Source organism: Osmerus mordax, chromosome 14 (genome assembly GCF_038355195.1).
Source record: "Osmerus mordax isolate fOsmMor3 chromosome 14, fOsmMor3.pri, whole genome shotgun sequence".
NCBI lineage: Eukaryota > Metazoa > Chordata > Actinopteri > Osmeriformes > Osmeridae > Osmerus > Osmerus mordax.
The window spans coordinates 7,674,941-7,695,848 of record NC_090063.1 but is presented as its reverse complement, the minus strand read 5'-3'; the positions used below and the strand labels follow the sequence as shown (position 1 = coordinate 7,695,848).

The following is a 20,908-nucleotide window of genomic DNA, read 5'->3' as shown; positions in this document are numbered from 1 at the left end:
GTATTGGCTCTGCAATCTTTCACACACACAGACACAGACACACACAGACACATACACACACACACACAGATTCCTGGCATTATTAGGTGACCCTGCAGGTGTACAGCTCATGCATGATTGCATGTGCTACACGAAAGTTCCGTGTGACTATGCTCACCTTAATGAATCAGAGATGGCAACATATAAACCGTGTTTAATGAAGCAATAACAACATACTATAGGGGCATTGTTTTTTTCTTGTCAACTTCGCCAAAATTGCATTTGTGTTTACTGTGCATATTTCGCGAACTTGTATTATTGTGACATGAAAACAACTCAGTTCTCATGCTCCTCCCTCCAGATCCTCCCCCAATTCCCTCCACTCCCTCTTTTCCATAGAATCTAATAAGTGATAAACTCCGGGACAGAAAATGGCGACGGCGGGGAGCCGGACCTCGTCGTCGGGAATATCTAACTCAACCAACGGCACAAACGTTGGAAGCGGTCCTCAGGGAAATTCAAGTGACCCTGGTCTTCCAAGCAGTCCCGGTAAGGCGAAGAGTAATACCGGGGAAAACTCACAATGGAGACGTAAAGAGCTGCGGAAAGTCAGAAGTGTGGATCTGGATAAACCTGAGTCGCTGTTCCTATCTCCCGAGACTGGGACGGCTCCGATATCAGCGCAGCTGCACTTCTTGTCTATTTCCTCGCCTGGTGCTGTTCAGGCTACTTTATTACAGCAAGCTCACCACATTCAGCAGAGCAATTCACTTACCGATCATCCAATTTCAGATAAAAGTAATACTCTTACTTCAGCTGCTCAGGAATTGTTGAAAACTTCTTTAAAACACTACAGCGACCCTCTCAGTCCTGATAATGGTGCTACCGGAACTTCAATGGAAGTGAGCGCTTCACAAAATAGGTAAGAATATTTCATAAAGACTGTTCAGTATTAGTTTAATGCTATAGTTGTATTTGCAGTCCTAACTGACTCACTTTTACAACTTCTTATTGGCTGACTTTTATTTCAACCTGTTTGTTTTTATGTTTGCAAAACAAGTGCCACATGCTACGATTTGTCAGTGGAAATTGTAATTTTGCCATTGTTTTGTTTGCAATGCTTATCGTCCAACAGTTCCAAATTTGCTAAAGTATGTTATGTTATTTTGATTGTATTTACCCATTTTTTTAGGATGTAATAACAGTTTAAAGTGGCATGCGTGCGGATTTAATTGATGTCATCCTAGATTTTTAAGTATTTGTAGTAGGCTAATGGCCTCCCATCGTTGCCTACGACATTACCTATGTTTTGCCTATGACAGTTATTGCCAACTGCGAAGTTTATAGCCTATGCAAGAACACATTCACTAGCATAACTATTAACAAATTGTTTGCGTCTGGATCGTCAAAAGATTTAAGCACTGATTTCTTTACTTGCTTTACTGTTGACCCTCAATCTCTAAACTGAAACAATACCAAGCTACTGATGATACTTCATGATTATATGTCATCTGGCTTTACACCTATTCTATGGTGTCAACCGTATTATGCAATTCGATAATCATTCTAAGTTTAAATTGTTTTGGTACACAGGGGCTTCATCTCATCTTTATAAAAATAAAATTCTATGTTGGCTACCTTACCTTACCTACTTATTGAAAGAAAAGTCTTGGTTAATGAGTGACAGTGCGAAGATCAGTTAACATAATCATGTGAGAAAGTCTAGAGTTTATGGGATGAATGACAGTTTCTTAGAAAAGAAACATTGTGAACTGAGAATTTGTTGCAACATGAGACGTTGGCTTTTGGAACTGTACAGATAATGAAAGATGAATAGGATGTTGAAAACTAAAGAAATGGATGGAAAGAGAGCTGGATTCCATTGTTGCGTTTCTTGTCCTGGATAATGGACTAAGGCAAACCATCAGGATCCCCTCACAACAAAGGTAGAATTCCAACAAACAACTGAAATCCTTTCACTGAAGACCCACTATTGGACCTCAGAGGCCCAAGCCCTTTTTCTATACACAATAGTTCTCCATTTGAACTTTAGTCCTCTTCGATGATCCTTTGGAGTGCCACACTGAAATATGAAGACTATTACAACATAGTTTTATTTATAGATTATCTGAACAGCAATATAGAATTTGTCATTCAGATGTGCTGACACCCCAATAGTCTACCTCTGTCCAGTTTGTCTATTTAGGCATGTACCATTGTAAGCTTCAGTGAGGATAGGAATGAATTTGTTGTATTATATTTGCATGTGATTTATCAGCTGAAGGATAGTTTTTGGCCTAAAGCTCACAAAACAAAATGTTCTCTTAGAACACAAGAACATGCTGAAGACTATGCTTTACATTTTCCGGTTTAAGAACATCATAAGAGCATCACATAACAATATGTCATGTCTAAGATACTTCCATTAGACCTTTTTACTACTAACTTACAAGGAATGCCAACTGTCATGTCTATCTCAGGTAGGAGTTGGACTTGAAGAGCAGCACACCTTTTTGTTTTTGGATTACAAATGCTGATGGATTAAAGTGAAATACTTGTTCAGGGTAAATAAGTACACAGTAAACAGGTGCCAAAAATGAGTGCACTTAACATTTTCCATGTTTCTTGACCTCAGACGAACGTCTTAAAGGCCTGTACTTCCTGTGTATACGATGCATGCTTTCATGATGGCAGGTCTGTTGTTGTTGTATTGGCCCCCAGCTCTAGCATTTTTCTGAAGCTACATCAGGCTTTTAGTCAGACAAAGCAAATGGATGTTTGCGTTAGCAAACAGAATAACTTACTTCACTTTATGTCTTTTGATATTCATTGTTGGGGTTTTTTCCCTTTTAAACACCCCCTGCAGATATAAGCTGTCACAGACCATCCAACAGGTGTGGAAAGGGTTACAGGTGTGAATTACTGTATTATTTAATCTTGTTGAAACATGTCTGTTAGAACAGTTGTCATCCTGATGAGAGATCAAAGTCTCCTTTTTTAGTCAAACCTTTCTTTGTGGCGAACATGGTTTGAAGGGGTTACGTGATTCACAGGCTTGACCTTTCTTCTTTTCGTAAGATGTATTTACAGTGATGCATACACATGAAAGTCAGAAGTGTCTTTAAACTCAGTGCTTGTATTTGTGCATCAAGCTGGAAAAAAACTTACTGAAGGAAAGACATGTTCGATTCCCCTCATAGCAAGGCTTCTATGAAATTTGCCAATTAACTCTGGCTCGTAATTATATTAGAATAGTAGATACAACAAGATTTATGATATATATATATATATATATATATATATATACATATATATATATATATATATGTGTATATACTGATTTCCCAGAGTATCATGTTATTCTTTCTGTTAGTTCCTCACATCCTGTCTACATTGTGGTTGAGTTGTAGTGGAGAATCAAATTTATTGATATCACTCATCATTGAGAAGTGTATCACTTGCACTGCCTAGGGCCAGAATACCCCTCCATCACCATTTCCTCCTCATAAGATCATGCAAATCAGAAAGTTTAACCTTTTTATTGAGCCTTCATTTGGAAGCTTTCCCAGCTCTATGCACACACTCAATCATCTGTTGACACTGGACATGCAGAAAAATGGTGGAGCCTGATTGTGCATTTGATTTTAAAATGCAAAAGTTTTCTTTGGAAATAATTGTTTTGTGTCCAATGTATGTTCCCCAAATTTGCAATTTATTTGTGTTTGCATGTCCAGTGGATATAGCAGGAATTCTGACATTCGGTCTGATCGGGAGGTTTATATAAGAGCTCTTGGATTTCACTGTAACACCCTTAATTGGTGGTTGCCTGAGTTTATCATTCTAAGGGAAAACTTTTAAGTTTATCTGCTGGATCACCACATCAGTAGTAATTTGTGTGGCATACTTCCTTTGGATTGCACCCCTCCTAGTAATCAAAAGTCAGACATTTTGGTTCAAAATAGATTAGAAAAAAATCCCCTCATTGCTTATGGGTGCCAAATTGAGAGTCTCTATATCTCTGAAGTTATCAAATCTCTCACATTTGACTTATCTGATGCTGTCCTGGTCTTGTGTTCCAACACGATTCTGACCTCTTGGAGGACATCAACCAATACATAAGACGTAGGTCATCTATTTTCTTTGGTTGTTTGCTGCAAGGGTGGGAGGATTTAATGAATATCTTACGTTATCCTCTCATCTTGGCCAAATGAGTCATCGTGGCTAAAGGACTGGCATTGGTTACTGGACATCTGGAGAGCCGTCTGTTTTAGTCTTCTCTCAATTAGTGGCTATTGAACATCTGGATCTCGAATGACCCTGGGTCTGAAGTTGAAGGAAAGCAACATGACCCCATAACCCTCTAAACAGTATGCTCTCAAATAATTTCCCATTTTCCCTAAAAGTTCAGCTCTGGATATTACAGCCAAATAAAGCATTGATGTATAAATGGGCAGCTATCGACCTTTGATTAAGTTGAGTGCGTGAACGTTTCAGCATCAGTCAAGTGTAATATAATAGTGGTCAGTAATCTGTACATAAAGTTGGTACTGAATAAACTGAAAACTAGATGATATTTGATAACTAGATAAACCTTGGGCTCTCAGTGGATAAACTTATCATGGTGGTTGGTTAAATGTGATCTCCTTTACATGCTTAATAGTTGGTGTGCAGTGAAGGATATGAGTTGTTTGTGTGGCGCTTTAGTGTGAAATGCAACACTGGCTCTTTGGGTTTGGGGTGTGTCAAGGTAAGGATCTTAATGTTATTTCACTACTGTTGCATGGCTTTATTCTTGCCATGGGAGTGCTGAATAGTTCCCCAATTATTTATTTGAAGGCTTTTTTGCTTAAATGTTTATACTAACAACAGTTTTTTTTGACTGAATACTGGAAATCATTTGACACTAGTCAGAAAAAATGCCAGTTTATTGCCAGTCGAGAGGTGTAAATGTAAGTTTTAAGGCAGATGTGGACTTTTTTCGAACCACTTTTTTGTTCTTTTTTGTCAAGTGTAACAGAACTTAAAGTATGGGATTTTTTAAACAATTTGTACTTTCCCCCCCATACTTTAAAACTATTGGGAAGGTTTTGACTTGCCTGGATAAATGTAAAGCTTTTATAAAGATAACATGGCTATGTTTATAACGAGCAGTTGCTCCGGGTTGCCAGACTCTGAATTATTCTGAAATGCACTGTTGCTAGGCAGGCTGCAGTTGGAATGCTCTCAAATTGAATTCTCACATGGGGGTCAGAAGCCATCTTTTGTCCTTCAACATTCTCCACCAGGTTCTGAAAAAGCCTAATGCTATTTGTAGTAATTGGTATATGATTTAAGAGGTGGCACTCATACCATTGTGTCTCCAGAAAACACATTTGTGTAAATGTCTTGCTCTGTGTGTGGTTCGAACCATTTCATAATCACAAGCAAAGAGAACCAAAATGATCTCAAATGAACTTTACTTGAACTTCACTGGATTTCAGCTTGTAGCCTTAAGCTAATGTAAGACAATTCTATACTCTATGCAACAAATGCAAAATAGTTTCTAACTTTATGGATTTTGCTAAGCTGCTACCTAACCATTTCCCTTAGCTTTTGACTTTTAGCTGGTTCGGCAGTGTTGTAGTAGAACGACCTGGTTTGCAGTGGTGGGCCGAGCCCCCAGTGAGCTGTGGGAGCAGTGAGCTCCTGAGGGTTGGAGGTGGGGTTTGACTGTTTTGTCTAACCAGCCTGCCTGGGCCTCCCCACGGTCACCAGCACTGGCTGTTTAAAGCCTGGGGTTAGTTGAACGCTCAGAGTTGGAGTCCAGCAACAAAAGGCCCGGATATTTCCATCCCTGTTAGGCGTGTCGGCAGGCCTAGGGGTCCCCCCTCCCAGATTCTGTTTAGTTAGCAGCAGGACGAGGCAAGCTGGAGATTACATGTGAAAAGTAAACACATGGGTCCCTGGCTAATCAGGGCTAGATTACCAGTTAAAACAACTGGTCTCCTGCAGGCCCTCCGCAGACGCATTCTACACGTTCAATTCAACTCAATTCAATAAATCTTTATTGTCCATGAAGGGCAATTCTGGTTCCGCAGAAAAAAACATACAAAATATACTGTACACACAACTACAAAAACACAATAAACAAGTAGTAGCAGACATTAAGTAGGTGAATAAAAAAAGTGCAAAAATAGGAGGCAGACTAGGTCATGGCTGTTCAGTTATTTCCTTAGGAATGAAGGAGGCTTGAGCTCTGGAGTTCCTGAACCTAGGGATCCTGTAACTCCTCCCAGAGGACAGAGAGCATGTCTCATGGTGCAAGAGGTGAAATGAGCCGGCCATGATGAAGGTGACCTTTCTGACCAGGTGTCTGTTCTGTACAGAGTGTATAGACGGAGTTTGGACACCCCTGTGATCTTAGAGCAGGTGTTTGCCACTCGCTATAGCTTTGTCTTGCTCATCAATTTAATATTCCCAAATCAGCAGGACAAATGTTAAAATGTATAACCGTTTTTGTCAACATTAAAAGAGTTTAGCTTCCTCCGTAAAACAGTTTTTGTTGTCCTATGGAGTTAATGGCATTTGTTGTCCACCTATTGCAGTTTGAAGTCGATGACCCAAGGTATTTCAATTTTGTAGTCTGAGATGGCAGTATTTTCCTAAAATCAATCAGCATTCGTCATTCTTAAATTATATAGGTAAGACGCTTTACACCAGTCAATAACATCATGCAAGACCTTCTTATGGGCAGACTCGAAGCTGTTTCGAAGCTGACTGACGACAACAAAATCATCAGTGTATTTTTAAATATTCCTATTCCTATTCTCATACCGCTGCTGTCAGATTACAGTATGTACAGTGGATAAAAACGTGCAGTTTCTACTGTTAAATATTGAAACTAGGTGGTCAGGGACACATCCAGTACATTTTAACACGTGCCACTTACTTAAGCTGGCATGCTTTTGTAAGTCGCTGTTGATATTTTGTGCTGCCCCCATTCTGGGACATTTGCTAGCTCATGATCTGCAGACACGAGAGAAAGCAAGTCATACAACTCTAGACTTTTCTTTGACTTCTCTGAAGTTACAGTATTCACAACTAAAGAGACATAACAATTTGGTAGAACATTTAGGTTTTGGCATGCTTAATTTGCTTGAAGATATTGCTCTACATTGAGGATTTTGTTTGACTATCATTCTCACGGTCTGTCGGTAAACAACTTGTATCGGCTTGAGAAAAGCCTGTTTTAAAAATCAGGTTTAAAGTGTGCTAACTGTATTTGTGCCATGAAGTCTAACTGTTAAATCAGATACTATTAGTTGTGATTCCAAAGGTTATGTGACAGGGATTTTGTTTTGGCTGAGCACTGGGTACAAAACTGGTCAAGTAATCTATGTTTGAGTTGATGGACAGTGACATAATGTCCGTGGGAAAGCTGTAACACTTTGAGCTGTTGTAACAGCAGAGGAAAAATCTGTAATGTTGGACAAATGAATCAATGGGTCTTTTGTTTCATTGAAGAGCTACTTGTAGCCCACATTGTGAAGTATAACTTACAACCACATTAGAATGACACATTTCTAGTTGTAATAGTACAGGACAGTCATAGACAGATTTGGTTATTTCGCTGGTCTACCTCTGGGGTTTGCCTTTGGTGATAAGCTTGGAAATATGTCAGTGTCAGAGCCAATTGATTGGTCCTCTGGTTCTCCATGGATTTTCATATGGGGACGCAGGCAGATCAACACTGGACAAAGGCATACATTGTGGGGCCTCTCTTTTTCTACAGAGCCCCTTGCTTGCTTGGTTCTAAGCCCCCAATGCTGTAATGAGGTGGATCTCTTGACTCTGCTTTACCCCCATACTGGAGAGTCTTCAAAAGAAAGCCGGTGCTTGAATGGCCCAACCGGACACACTTCCAGCTCAGACAGGCCCTCCCGATAGCTACAGGCCAAGCTGTTTTTGGAAGGGCTTGGAAATGTTTACTTAGCCACGCCTTTCTTCCACAGTACGTTCTTCCGGGGCAGCTGCTTGGACTTGCATATTACCCCAGGGTCACTGTTCCACTGTTGTTTTCCCTTTGTCTTCCTTTGTGTTTTTGAGGACAAGTTTTTTCTTTTCTTTCTCTAGACATACTTCCTCATGCTGCTCACTGAGTGTGCCTGCTGAATGCAGCCTTTTCTACACTTTGTTTCTCCTGCTTGAGTGTCGTGCCTTTGCAACACTTCTTTTTAACCGTCTTTGGGCACTTTAAAGGAGCCTGGTTAAGTTTACAAGTGTCTCAATTGCTCCGGTTTGATCCCCAGTTGAAGGATCTTGCTGTGCCAAAACCAGCCTTTTATGGAACGTTTACGAGCTGTGGAAATGCTCATGCTGGAGGGTGACGTTCAACTGATATTCTGCCGTGGCACTCTCAAAGTCTAAAGGGTGATTTGATCACCTGAAAAAAGACACTGCCTCGCTACATGTAGCTATACATAAGTATGAGCTAAATGTTGACCTATAAAAATATCCATGCCTGGAAAAGAAATAGATCTACTTTCTAATGTCAGAGCTTAGCCAACTAATTCAGGCATAGTGAAAAGACTTCCCCTTCAGTGCCAATTCTTCATATCACTCTCCCACTCACCTCTCTCTCTCGCGCTCTCTCTCGCGCTCTCTCTCGCGCTCTCTCTCGCGCTCTCTCTCGCGCTCTCTCTCGCGCTCTCTCTCGCGCTCTCTCTCGCACTCACTCACTCACTCACACACATACACACACACACACACACACACACACACACACACATACATCCTCTCATCCTCTTTCTCTCAGTAGTGCAGCGGAAGAGGCCATGCATGTGACTTTGGGCAGATTTGGCCCAGATTTCCCAATGCATTGAGTGTCTTTTACATGTGACTGGATAGAAGATGTGACCCTTTGAAGCTGCTGTTGCATCTGCGTATACTGTACTTGGAGTCTGCCATTTTTGTGTTTCTGACATTTTCTTCTTTAGAGGGGGAGAAAAAGATGCTTTGCGCTTTATCATGTGGGCCTTTGCGTCTCTTTGTTTTCCCCGTCAACCTGCATCACCAGTGAGGATCCTAATGTGCACGAGGACCTTAACTCATCTCTAAGACTGGAGCCTATCTAAGTGAACATGAGGGAGGTAAGAGGTAGCGATATCCTATTGAAGAGTTCCATGGGTGGAGCTTCACATGCTCAGTACTGTGAGAATGCTCTCCACTCTCACAAACCAGTGGTGCTGGGATGTTTTATGAGGAATGTTGAAGGCCTGAGCTGCCTATTATGAAGAAACTAATTGTGAGTTATATTCTGGGTTCACAAAATTAAAGAACACCATTTCCAGCCTGTCCTGACTGCTAGCGAGAGACAGTCAGGGCCAGTTTATGAAGGCTTCCATAACAATACAGAACATACAAACAAACTTGATAATCACATAACCATCTACATGGTTTGGTGTATTTGGACGAGCCTACTGATGTATCCACTGATTATTTATTTCTGCAAAGTGAGTATTTAACGCCTACCATGTTTGCAGGTTAAATAAGATATCAGTATCTGTCTACCTTGCCTCTAGTATGATGAGTAAGCACTGATGATGGTTATTTCTTTTGTCCAACCCTACAATGGCTTGGTTTGTCTTCAGAATTAGCATTTTCTCAAACAGACACTTTAATGAGATCTGGACAACAAAGTATTGAATTGACTAAAGAGAACCTGACTCCTGTTTTGAAAGTTTGGGGTGTTTTTGAACTGCCATCACTCGACCCTCAAGTACATCTGGTAGTTGTCTATCTTTGTCCAGAAAGATTTAAATGGGACCTTGACATTGTCAGTGCCTGAGGTGAGCATGGTTCAGAATGGTCAGATTTTTGGAATGAACAAGAGTTACACGAACAAGAGCAAATGCTTCTCAATATTATCAAAAGCCATATTGGTTGGTCCCCTAAATGCTGGTGACACGTGGAAGGGAATTGTATAAGCCTCAACAAGAGAAATCTTCCCCTCCCTTCCTAAAACCAGTGTTCATCCTACCTCATGAGCCCCCGTGTTCCCCAGCTCCCTCCCTCCCACCCTCCCTGCTCCCCTGAGGCAATGCTCCACTTCCCGAGCACTGGCCAGTGGGCCATTAATGGAGTTTCTGCTTGTCAGGGCACTGCGCACAATCGCACTTGACACGCTTGGGGATGAGAGCCCCGGGGATGAGGGGTGGTGGTGTGTTCAGGCTGTGTATAGGCCTAATGTGTGTCAGGAACATCACACCCACCAATTTCCATTTCTCCCCTGATGCACTCTTCTCCAGTGCGAAACCGAAGAGTTTCCCGTAATTCTGAAAGTTTGGGGAGTTTAAATGTTGATTTCTGCACAGAAAAAGGTCAGGATTATGAGGAAGCGTGTGAATGTGAGCCAGCGGGCCTGTTGGGTCTTATTTGTAAGTGTGGAGGGTTTGGGGGAGGGGTTAGTAGGCTTCCCCCGCTGTGAGAGGGAAGGTGGGAAGATGCTGGGGTTGTGACCCCCCCAGTGGTAGCCAAGCGCACTGAACAGCTCCGGGTGGGAGGAACTTCTCTGCATTCCAGCAACATTCCAGATCCCAGCAGTGGGCACTGAACTGAGCGAGACATCACAGCTCTTTCAACACACACAGCCACACATTCACACAAACTCCCACTTGCCGCTTGAATCTGGTATAAAACAACCTGTTTTTGTCCTGTGTTTTACAGACTTGTGAAGCTAGCTTGGCAACCATATATCGTTCAGACGGCGTAACACTGTTAGTAACTCCTAAAATCAAAGCTTCAGATTACCTCCCAAAATATAATCTATATTCAGACTGTCCTGTTTTGTGAGATGTATACCAGGAAGAGTCCAGTCGCATGCCTTTAGAGGTCACGTCTATTTTCCATTGATGGACCAAAATGACGAAGTAGGCTTATTTATGTCTGACTTGCGCACCTTCAGTCAGCAAATATTTTTTTTATTTGATACCTGGATGCTGTTGGAGATGTTTGAAACAAGCTTCTATCGGAAGTCTGTTTAAGAAAGCTGCTAAAATAAAAGATGACATATGTTTATTTGTTTTTGAGTCAAGGACAAATTACATCTTTTTTTTTATTCTGAGGATTTCACCACACTGAAAAAGTTCTAGAGGCTAACCCTTTGTGCTCAAAATGTCAATCTTATAGTAATGTGAGTATTGTTACAGTGATTGGGTTCGTCTCTGGTGTACATTCTGTAAAGCCAGAGGGGCACCTGAAAAGTATACCACTGCTCAGTTTCGGGTGTTGCACAACATAAAAAAAGACATTCTTTCTTATGAAATGGTCCATTGAGTGTTTTGTTTTTGTACTTTTAAACCTTCTATCGTACCATTGTGACAAGCGTTGATATTCTAATTTTGTCTTCTTGGCTTTTGGCTATCACATTTTTACCCACTGAGTACAGTTATGTCCTCACCACCACTGTAAAATCAACACTCCATTAAACACTCCATTTCCTCTATTCCTTTCCTGTATCATCTGAAAGAGCCCAGTGCCCAGAGGCAAGGAAACTTGATTTTCTTCTTTGCCTTGAGACTGTAGGCAAGGACATCAACTAGTTTGGTCCTACTAAAGTTACATGTACCAGACTGACAGGGTAGTGGTGTGTTTTAAATAAACACATTTCAAAAAATCCTTGTTTGAATATTGTGAAACTAAGAGGTCACATAGTTGTTTTTCTAAGTTGTCCTCATGATCTGAGACAAATTGGGAAATGGTCCTCTGTTACTGGTTAACTGTTCTTTGGTATGTTAGGTATGTGTTATGTGGCATCTGCTCCGATTCCAGTTTCCCCTAACCTACCCAAACTAAATAAATGTTTGCCTACTCTCTTAAACTCTATTTAGAAAAAAGTAAGAACTGTTCCTGCAAACCTAGTACAGAAGACTAGTTCATGTTCTCTCTCTCTTTTTCTGTTTCTCTCTCCCCCCACCCCCTGCTCCAGAGATGCTCTCTACCTTTACTGAAAATAACATTCAGTGCATATGAATTCCTCTAAAGTGTTTGCTTGGGTGATACACTCCCATGGTTTAATCTTTTAAGGAACATTGCAGCACTTTCTGAAAAAGTATTCCACCATGTAACAATTCACTTATAGGACAATAGTCAACAGAAACCTCTGCAAATGGGTTTTAATGAGAATCTCTCCTTAAGATTGCAGTCTGATTAGGCTAATGGGTAAAGCTGCAAGAGCTGACTGTCACCTCAGTCCATTTAATTTGTGCTGTATCAATCCTTTTAAGATGTGCTGGTCTCAGTATTGCAGAATTTCCTCAAACCTACATCCTGCATTGTCATTGTGTGTGTGTGTTGTCTTTGAGTGTGGAACCCTGTGTCAGGTAAGGATCCTATTTAGAATTTGGCACCCTGTTCACAGTGCTCAGTCCTATTGTTCTAACAGCATAAGTAATAGTGGTTGGGTGATGTCGGCACCAGTTCACTCAGTATTTAGTAGCACCCTTAATGTGACGTTGAGGCTATTTGATATGGCCTGTTTGAGCTTTATCCTGCTGGGTTTCATGTTCATTTACTTATTATTTTAAACCACAGATGTATTATTTTAAACCACAGATTTATTATTTTCCTTTCATTCATTAGCTTTTTCACTCATTTAAAATGACAACTTGCCCTGTCTGTGTATAGTCCTATTTACAGTGTCTGGGTTTGTTGTTTTCAAAAGACACAACAGGCAGAATCGACCATTATCTTCTGTATGCCCTGTCTCCACAATCCCCCCCCCCCCCCCCCTCCCTCCACACACAGCAGAGGCCGGGATTGTGAGAACCTGTAACCTGAGTTTTACAATCACCATGGCCCATGAGAAAGGGTGTGTGCCCAGAAACCGTGCGTGTGTGTGTGTGTGTGACACAGTCTCAGTTTACGTGGATGTTTGAAAATGGACCTCCAGCCTGCTGGCCCTTCCACGTCCCACCTGCACGGCCCCACAATGCCCCATTGTTCCCAGCCACTGTGGGATAGCTGTTATTTGAGAGGCGGAGGATGGCCTCTCCACCAGTTGTTATTCAGAGTAAAGATGGGGAACTATCTGGTTGCACTGTCCCCATACTTTGTCACTCAGAGGAGCTACCTAGTCCCTGCCTGCAAGGCCCTGTTTATCACTTCATTACCTAGATGACGTTTTCACTATTTACCATTTTGGTTTTGTTCTGTGAGAAAGGGTTTGGCTCAGTGGTGGCGTTTCACTAAAACCTAAGGGTATGGCATCATTCGCTCAACAACGGCATTCCCGAGTAACAGAACCATAAAAACACATAATATATAAACAGAATGTACAAAAATCCACCATGAAAGAATCCACGGACATACACAGACAACATCAGCACAAAAGAAAAAGAACAATCCTGAAGGGGAATCCAATCAGAGAAGTCATCATTAAGACCGTAACAGCAGCGCTCATCGTGAGACCTCGTTATATTTGGATTATCTTTAACGAGCAGCGTAGTGAGCGGTTTGTGTCCGGTGTTGTTTGTCTGAATGGCGACTGAATGCCAGGGTATGGTGACTGCCATATGCACATGCCGCCTCTGGTTTGGAGTTCTCTCAATGTGTTGACATGCTGCTATCAAAGAATGGCTTACACAACTTTAATGGCCCTTATTGTGATTCTTATGAGCATTTTTGGGAGCTAAGATCATATTTCCATGACGAGGTGAATACACACACCTCTTCACTCCACTTTTATACAGACTTCATTTTATGACTCTTTCCATTACCTAGACACGATACCCCACAATGACTAATTTCAAATTAAACTTTCACTGTTTCCAAAACATTACATTTTGATCATATCAAAATATCTAATTTACACAAGTAATCAGACCCTTCTGTCTCGTATGCAGCACCAGCTTTGCACACCTGGATTTGGACAGTTTATCCCATTCTTCCCTGCAGATCCTCTCAAACCTGGATTTCACTAGAAGCTTTGGTGAAATGCAATCTTTAGGTCTTTCCACAGATTCTTTTGATACTGGTTGTCTGGGCTTTGGCTCTACCTTACAGCATGTTGTGTGCGCACTGCAACAGGTGTTCTTCAGGCTTCTCTGCTCTGTTTGTCATTTCCTTTCTCAACACTGTAACCCAAATCTTCAAACCCAGTAAACATTGTTTTCAGAACCATGTTTGTAAGAATTACAGGGCTCATTGTAGGCCCATCCAATATCTCTGGCCTACTTGGATAACACCACCAAACAGTTTTAATACTGAATCTACCAAACATCTAACATTAGGAAACTTGCACACTAGAACATTTTCCCATTTACAAAATTAAGCTCACAGCAACTATTGCCTCAGGGCCAGTCCACTTCCTTGTTGGTACATCTTAAATCTGTTGAAACGAGTCTGCACAGAACAGGAAGTCTCTGTCTTCCTGTCCTCCACCAGCTATGCTTTACTTGTTTTTCTCGGAACGATGTTCGTTAGTCGTGGTGGGAGAGCTTCCCTTTGCTATTCAGTTGACTAACGGAACAGACTGATGGGGCGAGTATAGAAGGAGGCTGCAGCTGGCCTTTCCCTGCATGTGACTCCCCATGTGGAGATGCTAGGCCTTATCGGTACGTTTCTTTTCAGGAGGAGATCAACCTTGCTGAGTTTTTCTACCCATTGTTAAGTTGATGGGCCTGCCATAACAATACCCTGTGGAGGGATTCTTGGGGTAAAGGCTGATATGTTTGCTTTAATGAGAGTTGAATGACATTTTATTTCCACAGAGTAATTGCAGTTATAAAGGTCTGTTGATAAACTAGGAAATTTAGGCTAGATTATTGGGTTTTGTCTTGGAATCTCAAAATGTGAGTTGTGGATCAGGAGGTGTTGAATTTTTACTGTTGTTCTGTGGTTTAAGGCTTGTTCTCTCTCAATTAGCCTGTGATCCATGTGACATACCATTTTTGTTGTCCATGACTTGTACTGGCTATGGACCTTTAACATCATGGACTTTTGACCACCCCTCACCCCAGAGTCGACCTAGAGTTATTTCCAGTCCCAGAGACGAATGTGACCACAACCCAGGGGGCTTGCCTGCATTCTATACCTACTCTCTTATAACCTTCTAAAGAGGGGGAGAGAGAGAGTCTTATTTACCATGGGTCATGAGGGAAGCACCGTGAACCAAGCTGACAGGCCTCATTTGTACGATGCACTGTAAATCTCAGGCTCAGACCGCTGCTGTTCTGTATCGTAACATCCTCTCACGGTAGGTGGAATATTTGTTCAGAAGCATCCCAACACCCTCCTCTACAGACCAGCAGCAGAAGAAGACGGGGTTGGTTTCTTCAGGGTCGGGGGACGAGGGGTCAGTTAGGCATGGTGACGGGTTATGTATAGCCCTGTATAATGCCACTGTCCACAGGCCATACAGGGCCTCTAATGGTCCTATGCTGTTTTGACAAACTAAAAGGCAAAATTGTAAGACGCCTGTACTGTAAAGTGAAACTCCAAAGCTTGTGAAAAATGGAAAAAAGTTTTACGGAGATCCCATGTGTGGGCACATATTTGCAGTTAATGAAGCATGGGTACCTTTACCAGGCATAACTAAAAGGCAGTACTTTTCTTTTAAAGTCATATTTGTGCCAAAAGTACTCGTCAGATGCAGCGTCAGCTTTATTTGTATAGGGTAACTTCCTCCCATAGTGCTCTGTCCTCACGTCCGCCACCATTATGGAAAGTGTGTTCACGGCTTCATGTCTAATTGCCTTTTTCCACCGTACCTGTGCAGTCGTGACATGGAGAGCAAGGACACCCTGCGGGGGCTGCAGAAGATGGAGGACCGGCCGGAGGAACGCATGATCAGAGAGAAGCTCAAAGCCACCTGCATGCCCACCTGGAGGCACGAGTGGTTAGAGAGACGCAGTAGGAGGGGCCCAGTGGTGAGCAGACCTGTATCCACACACACACACACACAATGCATGTACGCACACACACCACACACAATATACAGGATGTTCTGTCCTGTCAACTCTGACCCTAACCTCATCCTGTATGCCCCCCTCCCACAAAACCAAATCAGGTGGTGAAGCCCATTCCTCTGCGACCAGACGGGAGTGAGGCTGGCCGTCAGGGAGCGGAGGCTGGAAGCAGTTCACAAACAAGCTCTTCCTCCCAGAGCAGAGGCCGCCGCAGCCCCTCCCCCGGCCCCTCCTTGTCCTCCTCTTCTTCCTCTTCCTACAGCAAGACCTGTGGGAAGCCTGAGTCGCCCGGGGTGCGCAGGAAGAGAGTGTCCCCTGTGCCAGTGAGTAGCTGCCCTTTGTTCCTCCCCCGCAAACCCCATTGATGTTTGAACACAGTTCGCACCTGCTTTCCCCTCTAACCATTGTTTAACTGTTCAAATATAGCTTAGTCTACTTAGGTTAGGCAACACTTTGCATTAAGGTTACCTTAACTACCATGACAATACCTATAGTAAAGTAATCACAGGTTGTAATTTACACTTGTACATTGTTATTCATACTGAAATTTATTACATACTTTATAATTATGTAATAAATAATAATACAATTTATTTTATACTTTCCTCATAAAATGTGTTAGCAATATAGGTTGTTATAAAAGTGTAACAAGGCATAGCAGGGGAGGGGTGTATGCAGAGGACCAAGGCAGGATTAAATGGGTAACTGGATGTTGTAAAGGGGCAGTTGAAATTTGTTACCAAAACAAGATCAAGGTTGACATCCCCTTACCTCTGGAAAACCCAACCTCACCCATACCAACTTTCATTTGTGTAATGACTTGAAGTAATGAAGTGCAACTACATACTTCAGCAGTTTATATGGAACTACAATGTTGTTACAAAAGGTAATGCAAAGATTCTTAATGTAACCATTTTGTAAAGTGTTCACGAAGGTTGGAAGTTCAATGCTATTGATCTACATAGCTACAGCCAAATAAACAGTAGTAGTAGTAGTGGCGTAGTAGTAGTAGTAGTAGTAGTAGTAGTAGTGGTGGTGATATCAAGTATCATGAATTTGGCTTGTCTTGCTTTGGGTGTAATTTTGTGTTGTGTAGTTTCAGAGTGGAAGAGTCACCCCTCCCAGGAGAGCTCCCTCCCCAGATGGCTTCTCCCCCTACAGCCCAGAGGAGACCAGTCGCCGGGTAAACAAGGTCATGAGGGCCCGCCTCTACCTTCTACAGCAAATAGGACCCAACTCCTTCCTGATAGGAGGAGACAGCCCTGACAACAAATACCGGGTCTTCATTGGGCCACAGGTAGGAAAGGCACACATGAGCAATCAAGACTTTTCAAACTGACTCAGCAGACTCTTGCCTTCAAGATCATGTCAAACTTGACCTTCACTGTCTGCTTTAGACATATAGTTGGCACCAAAAGTCCTTTTCGAACAGTTCTCCCATTTCTTTAGGGGTTTGTAATCAAGACTAGACATTAACATCCCTCTTATTCTGGCACGGCATGATTTAAAATACCTGTTTAATGAAACGGCTGTGTAGCTAGCTTTTTGCAGTTCCGTAAAATTAAGGGACTTGAATACCTTGAATACATCCAGGCTTGGACAAAGACATACTGCCATTTTTCCGGCTCACAGTGAGGCATTTAACGTATAATGGCCGCTAGCAAGAAGGACTTTCTATAATGCTCCTTGTGACACTGGGGTGTGATCAGTCTTGCGCTAAAAGTGTTCAGCTTCAACACAACCATGTCATAAAGGGGGTGAGAGGCATTTTCCATTGTCCTCTGGGAGTTCACAACCATCTCCTTCGTCTTGGATATAGAGCTGCAGGTAGTTCCTGTCTCACCACCCAACAAGGTCATCCACCAGGCCCCTGTAACTCACCTTTTTAACCGTCCTGGATAAACCTTAAATGGAAGTGTCAGAAAAATTCTGCATATGGCATTTCATGGCTCTTTTATTTTCTTTTTTACACTCATTTAGTACAATGCTGGAATGGTATAGGCCTCATTAGATCTTACAACACAATTGTGAATAGTCTTGTTTTTAATGACTTGTTATAATGTGATCTTGTTGTGAGTCAGTAAAACTGTGTGTGTGAAAGTGTGTCCACACGTGTGTGTTTGTCAGAAGTTGTGTGGGAGTGATTGCATTTAGTGTGGTCCATCTAATCTGTCTGCCCCGTCTAATGTGTCTTCCAACGTTTTGTGTCTGACCCTGCAGACATGCAGCTGTGGCCGGGGGGCTTTCTGCATCCACGTCCTCTTTGTCATGCTCAGGGTCTTTCAACTGGAGCCCTCAGACCCACTGCTCTGGAGGAAAACTCTGAAAAACTTTGAGGTAACTTCAAACAGCCAACCCCCCACATATCCTGTTACCAAGCCAACAGCTTTATCTAGCTAAGTGACAACAAATACATTTTAAAAGTGCAATGGAACCAGAAATAATTTGTGATTGCCAGGTAGTTTCTTGGAGGACAATCATCATTGTCCATGATTCCAAATCATTCTTATTGGCTAAAACACCTGGTGGCTTGTCATTCAGGTCGAGAGCTTGTTCCAAAAATACCACAATCGACGCAGCTCGCGCATCAAGGCTCCCTCCCGCAACACCATCCAGAAGTTTGTGTCACGCATGTCCAACTCCCACACCACCTGCACTTCCAGCACCTCCACCTCTAGCAACGAGAACAGGTGAATGAACACACACACACACACAGTACACCTTTAGTAGTACAACATATGCAAGAACCCCGTTTAAATGCTGCAAAGTAGCACACAGATGTACACAACCAATTGTCTCTGCTGCTAGAGACCAAAGGCAAACTGTAAAATATAAAGATTTGTAAAGTCTACTTTGAAACATGTAAGAAAGATGTTTCGAAAAGGCACTAATGAAGTCACTTTGCTCCTATTGATGTGACATCTCACGTCTCGCCACACCTCAACCAAATGTGCCCCCTTCTTTACTCAATCGTGTCTCTCTCCCCCTCCCCATCTTTCTCCATCTCTGTCTCTCATCAGTCTGAAGGATGAGGAGGAGCAGATGTGTCCGATCTGTCTGCTTGACATGCTGGATGAGGAGAGTCTGACCGTGTGCGAGGAGGGCTGCCGGAACAAGTTGCACCACCACTGCATGTCTATTTGTGAGTACTGCAATAGTACATCATACTAATCAGTAAAGTACTACATACAAGTGTTAGATCTGGTCCATAGCCTCGACCATCCCTGAAAGTCAGAAGGCATTGCTCCTGTTTCTGTGAGTTTGCGTGCATGTGTCAAGTATGTGTTGGAGGGGAAACATGACTGTGTCATTTACATGTGAGCACGTATACATAAGTGTGTTACAAACTCCAACCTACAGGCTGGTGCGTGAGCGCACACACGTGTGCACCCTGTTCCGACGATGAATCATATAGTTCTCTCCCTTGTCCAAACCACAGGGGCAGAGGAATGCAGGCGTAACCATGAGACTCTCATCTGCCCACTCTGCAGAGCCAAGTGGAAGTCCCATGATTTCTACAGGTGATCCATTACAATGCCTCAACACAGCTTACGTGAGGGGGAGGGAACACTATTTTGTCTACACTAGCTATGTGTTATTGTTGTGTAAAAGACTGGGGAAGTGGCACAAGCTTCTCTGTTGGGTGGAGAAAAAACACCTGCCCCAGTACAGGTCCCATACACAGATGCACCAACGCCACCAACAGTCAGACAATACTATATGCAATTTAGGAAACAGGGTACATTTACTTTTTGTGCAAATTAATCAGTATTCATCAAAGACCTGTGATGAGTGTAGATAACTGGAAGTGAAAGACATGTTTGTCCTCTCAGAAAGTGCAAAGGGAGCTCTCTGGATTTTGTTTCAAATGCAACTTTGATTTTCAAAGATAGCTAGCTAACACAGTGTGCCATAACCAGCTCCCACCCTGTCAAACATCAGGTTTTAAAAATAGGCAAAAGCTAAGCATGGGGTACATATTCAAGACAGCCTTTCAAGGATCCCATAGAGCTACAGATATACACACATATGCACTGCGACCAGCAGCTAGCCACCATAGCGTTCCAAAATTAAGCACACACTTGTGGTTTTAGAGAGACATGCTGGATTTTACACACTCATTGGAGCAGATTAATCCAAATCAGAAATGAAACACGGATCTTGTTAGAAATAATTGAATAGTTAGAGGACAGACACTGAGTTTGTCAGACATCAAGGGACAAGAAAACAAAACCTCTCCACAATTTGATTGTCTTGCTTTCTGAACTTGAAGAAACACGCCACTAAAGATAATTAGTGGCTTGTGTTGCTGCCTTAGCATTGTATATCGGTGTGAGTGAACTGAGGTTTGTCCCTAGCTGGATCCACTCCATGCGGTGGTTAGGTAAGCTAGACAGACAGGCACCAGGCCTTGTTTTTTGTGTGCACCGAGGACCCCCCCCCCAACATCATAAACACATTAAAACATTCAGGCATACTGTACAAACAGTCCTCCATAACTATAAAACACGCAATTCTGAAACTGGACCCAGTTGTTTTTCTCCTGAGAAATGGGATAATCGGATAGTGACACGTGGTGTCACATGACCCTTATGCGCATACTCCAGAGTGGACCAATTTTAAAACATTTACATTTTTCATGATCTGCAGTTTTAGAAATCCTATTTGATGGAAAATCAAATTCTTGTGGTTATTTATGGTTATTTTTTATTTTAATTGTACAATGCTATGTTGGTGTAGCACATCTAGCCCGAAACTAACTGTGGTTATCTCCACAGCCACGACCCTTCCTCCATCTCCATGGAGACGTCATCTGGGCATGCACAGGCGGCAGCGTCCACGTCATCATCAACGCCTCACAGCGAGAGCTCCAGAGCGTTGTCCCAGGAGGCTGACTTTGCGCTTCCTCAATATGGTGTCCAGCAGATCCCCCAAACCTACAAAGAGCTGGCTGAGCCCTGGATCAAGGTGTGGGTCTGTGGGGG

General features: G+C 42.5%; 1 protein-coding gene across 1 annotated transcript in view; it reads left to right on the top strand.

Moving 5' to 3' along the window:
• The first annotated feature begins 410 nt into the window (after positions 1-410).
• Positions 411-20,908, top strand: part of map3k1 (mitogen-activated protein kinase kinase kinase 1, E3 ubiquitin protein ligase) — a 30,704-nt gene continuing 10,206 nt past the window's right edge. The window contains exons 1-9 of the mRNA XM_067250766.1: positions 411-901; positions 15,734-15,884; positions 16,025-16,246; positions 17,020-17,220; positions 18,144-18,260; positions 18,465-18,613; positions 18,944-19,065; positions 19,363-19,444; positions 20,702-20,891. Of these exons, the coding sequence (XP_067106867.1) occupies positions 411-901; positions 15,734-15,884; positions 16,025-16,246; positions 17,020-17,220; positions 18,144-18,260; positions 18,465-18,613; positions 18,944-19,065; positions 19,363-19,444; positions 20,702-20,891 (1,725 nt within the window). The remainder of the gene's footprint in view (positions 902-15,733; positions 15,885-16,024; positions 16,247-17,019; positions 17,221-18,143; positions 18,261-18,464; positions 18,614-18,943; positions 19,066-19,362; positions 19,445-20,701; positions 20,892-20,908) is intronic.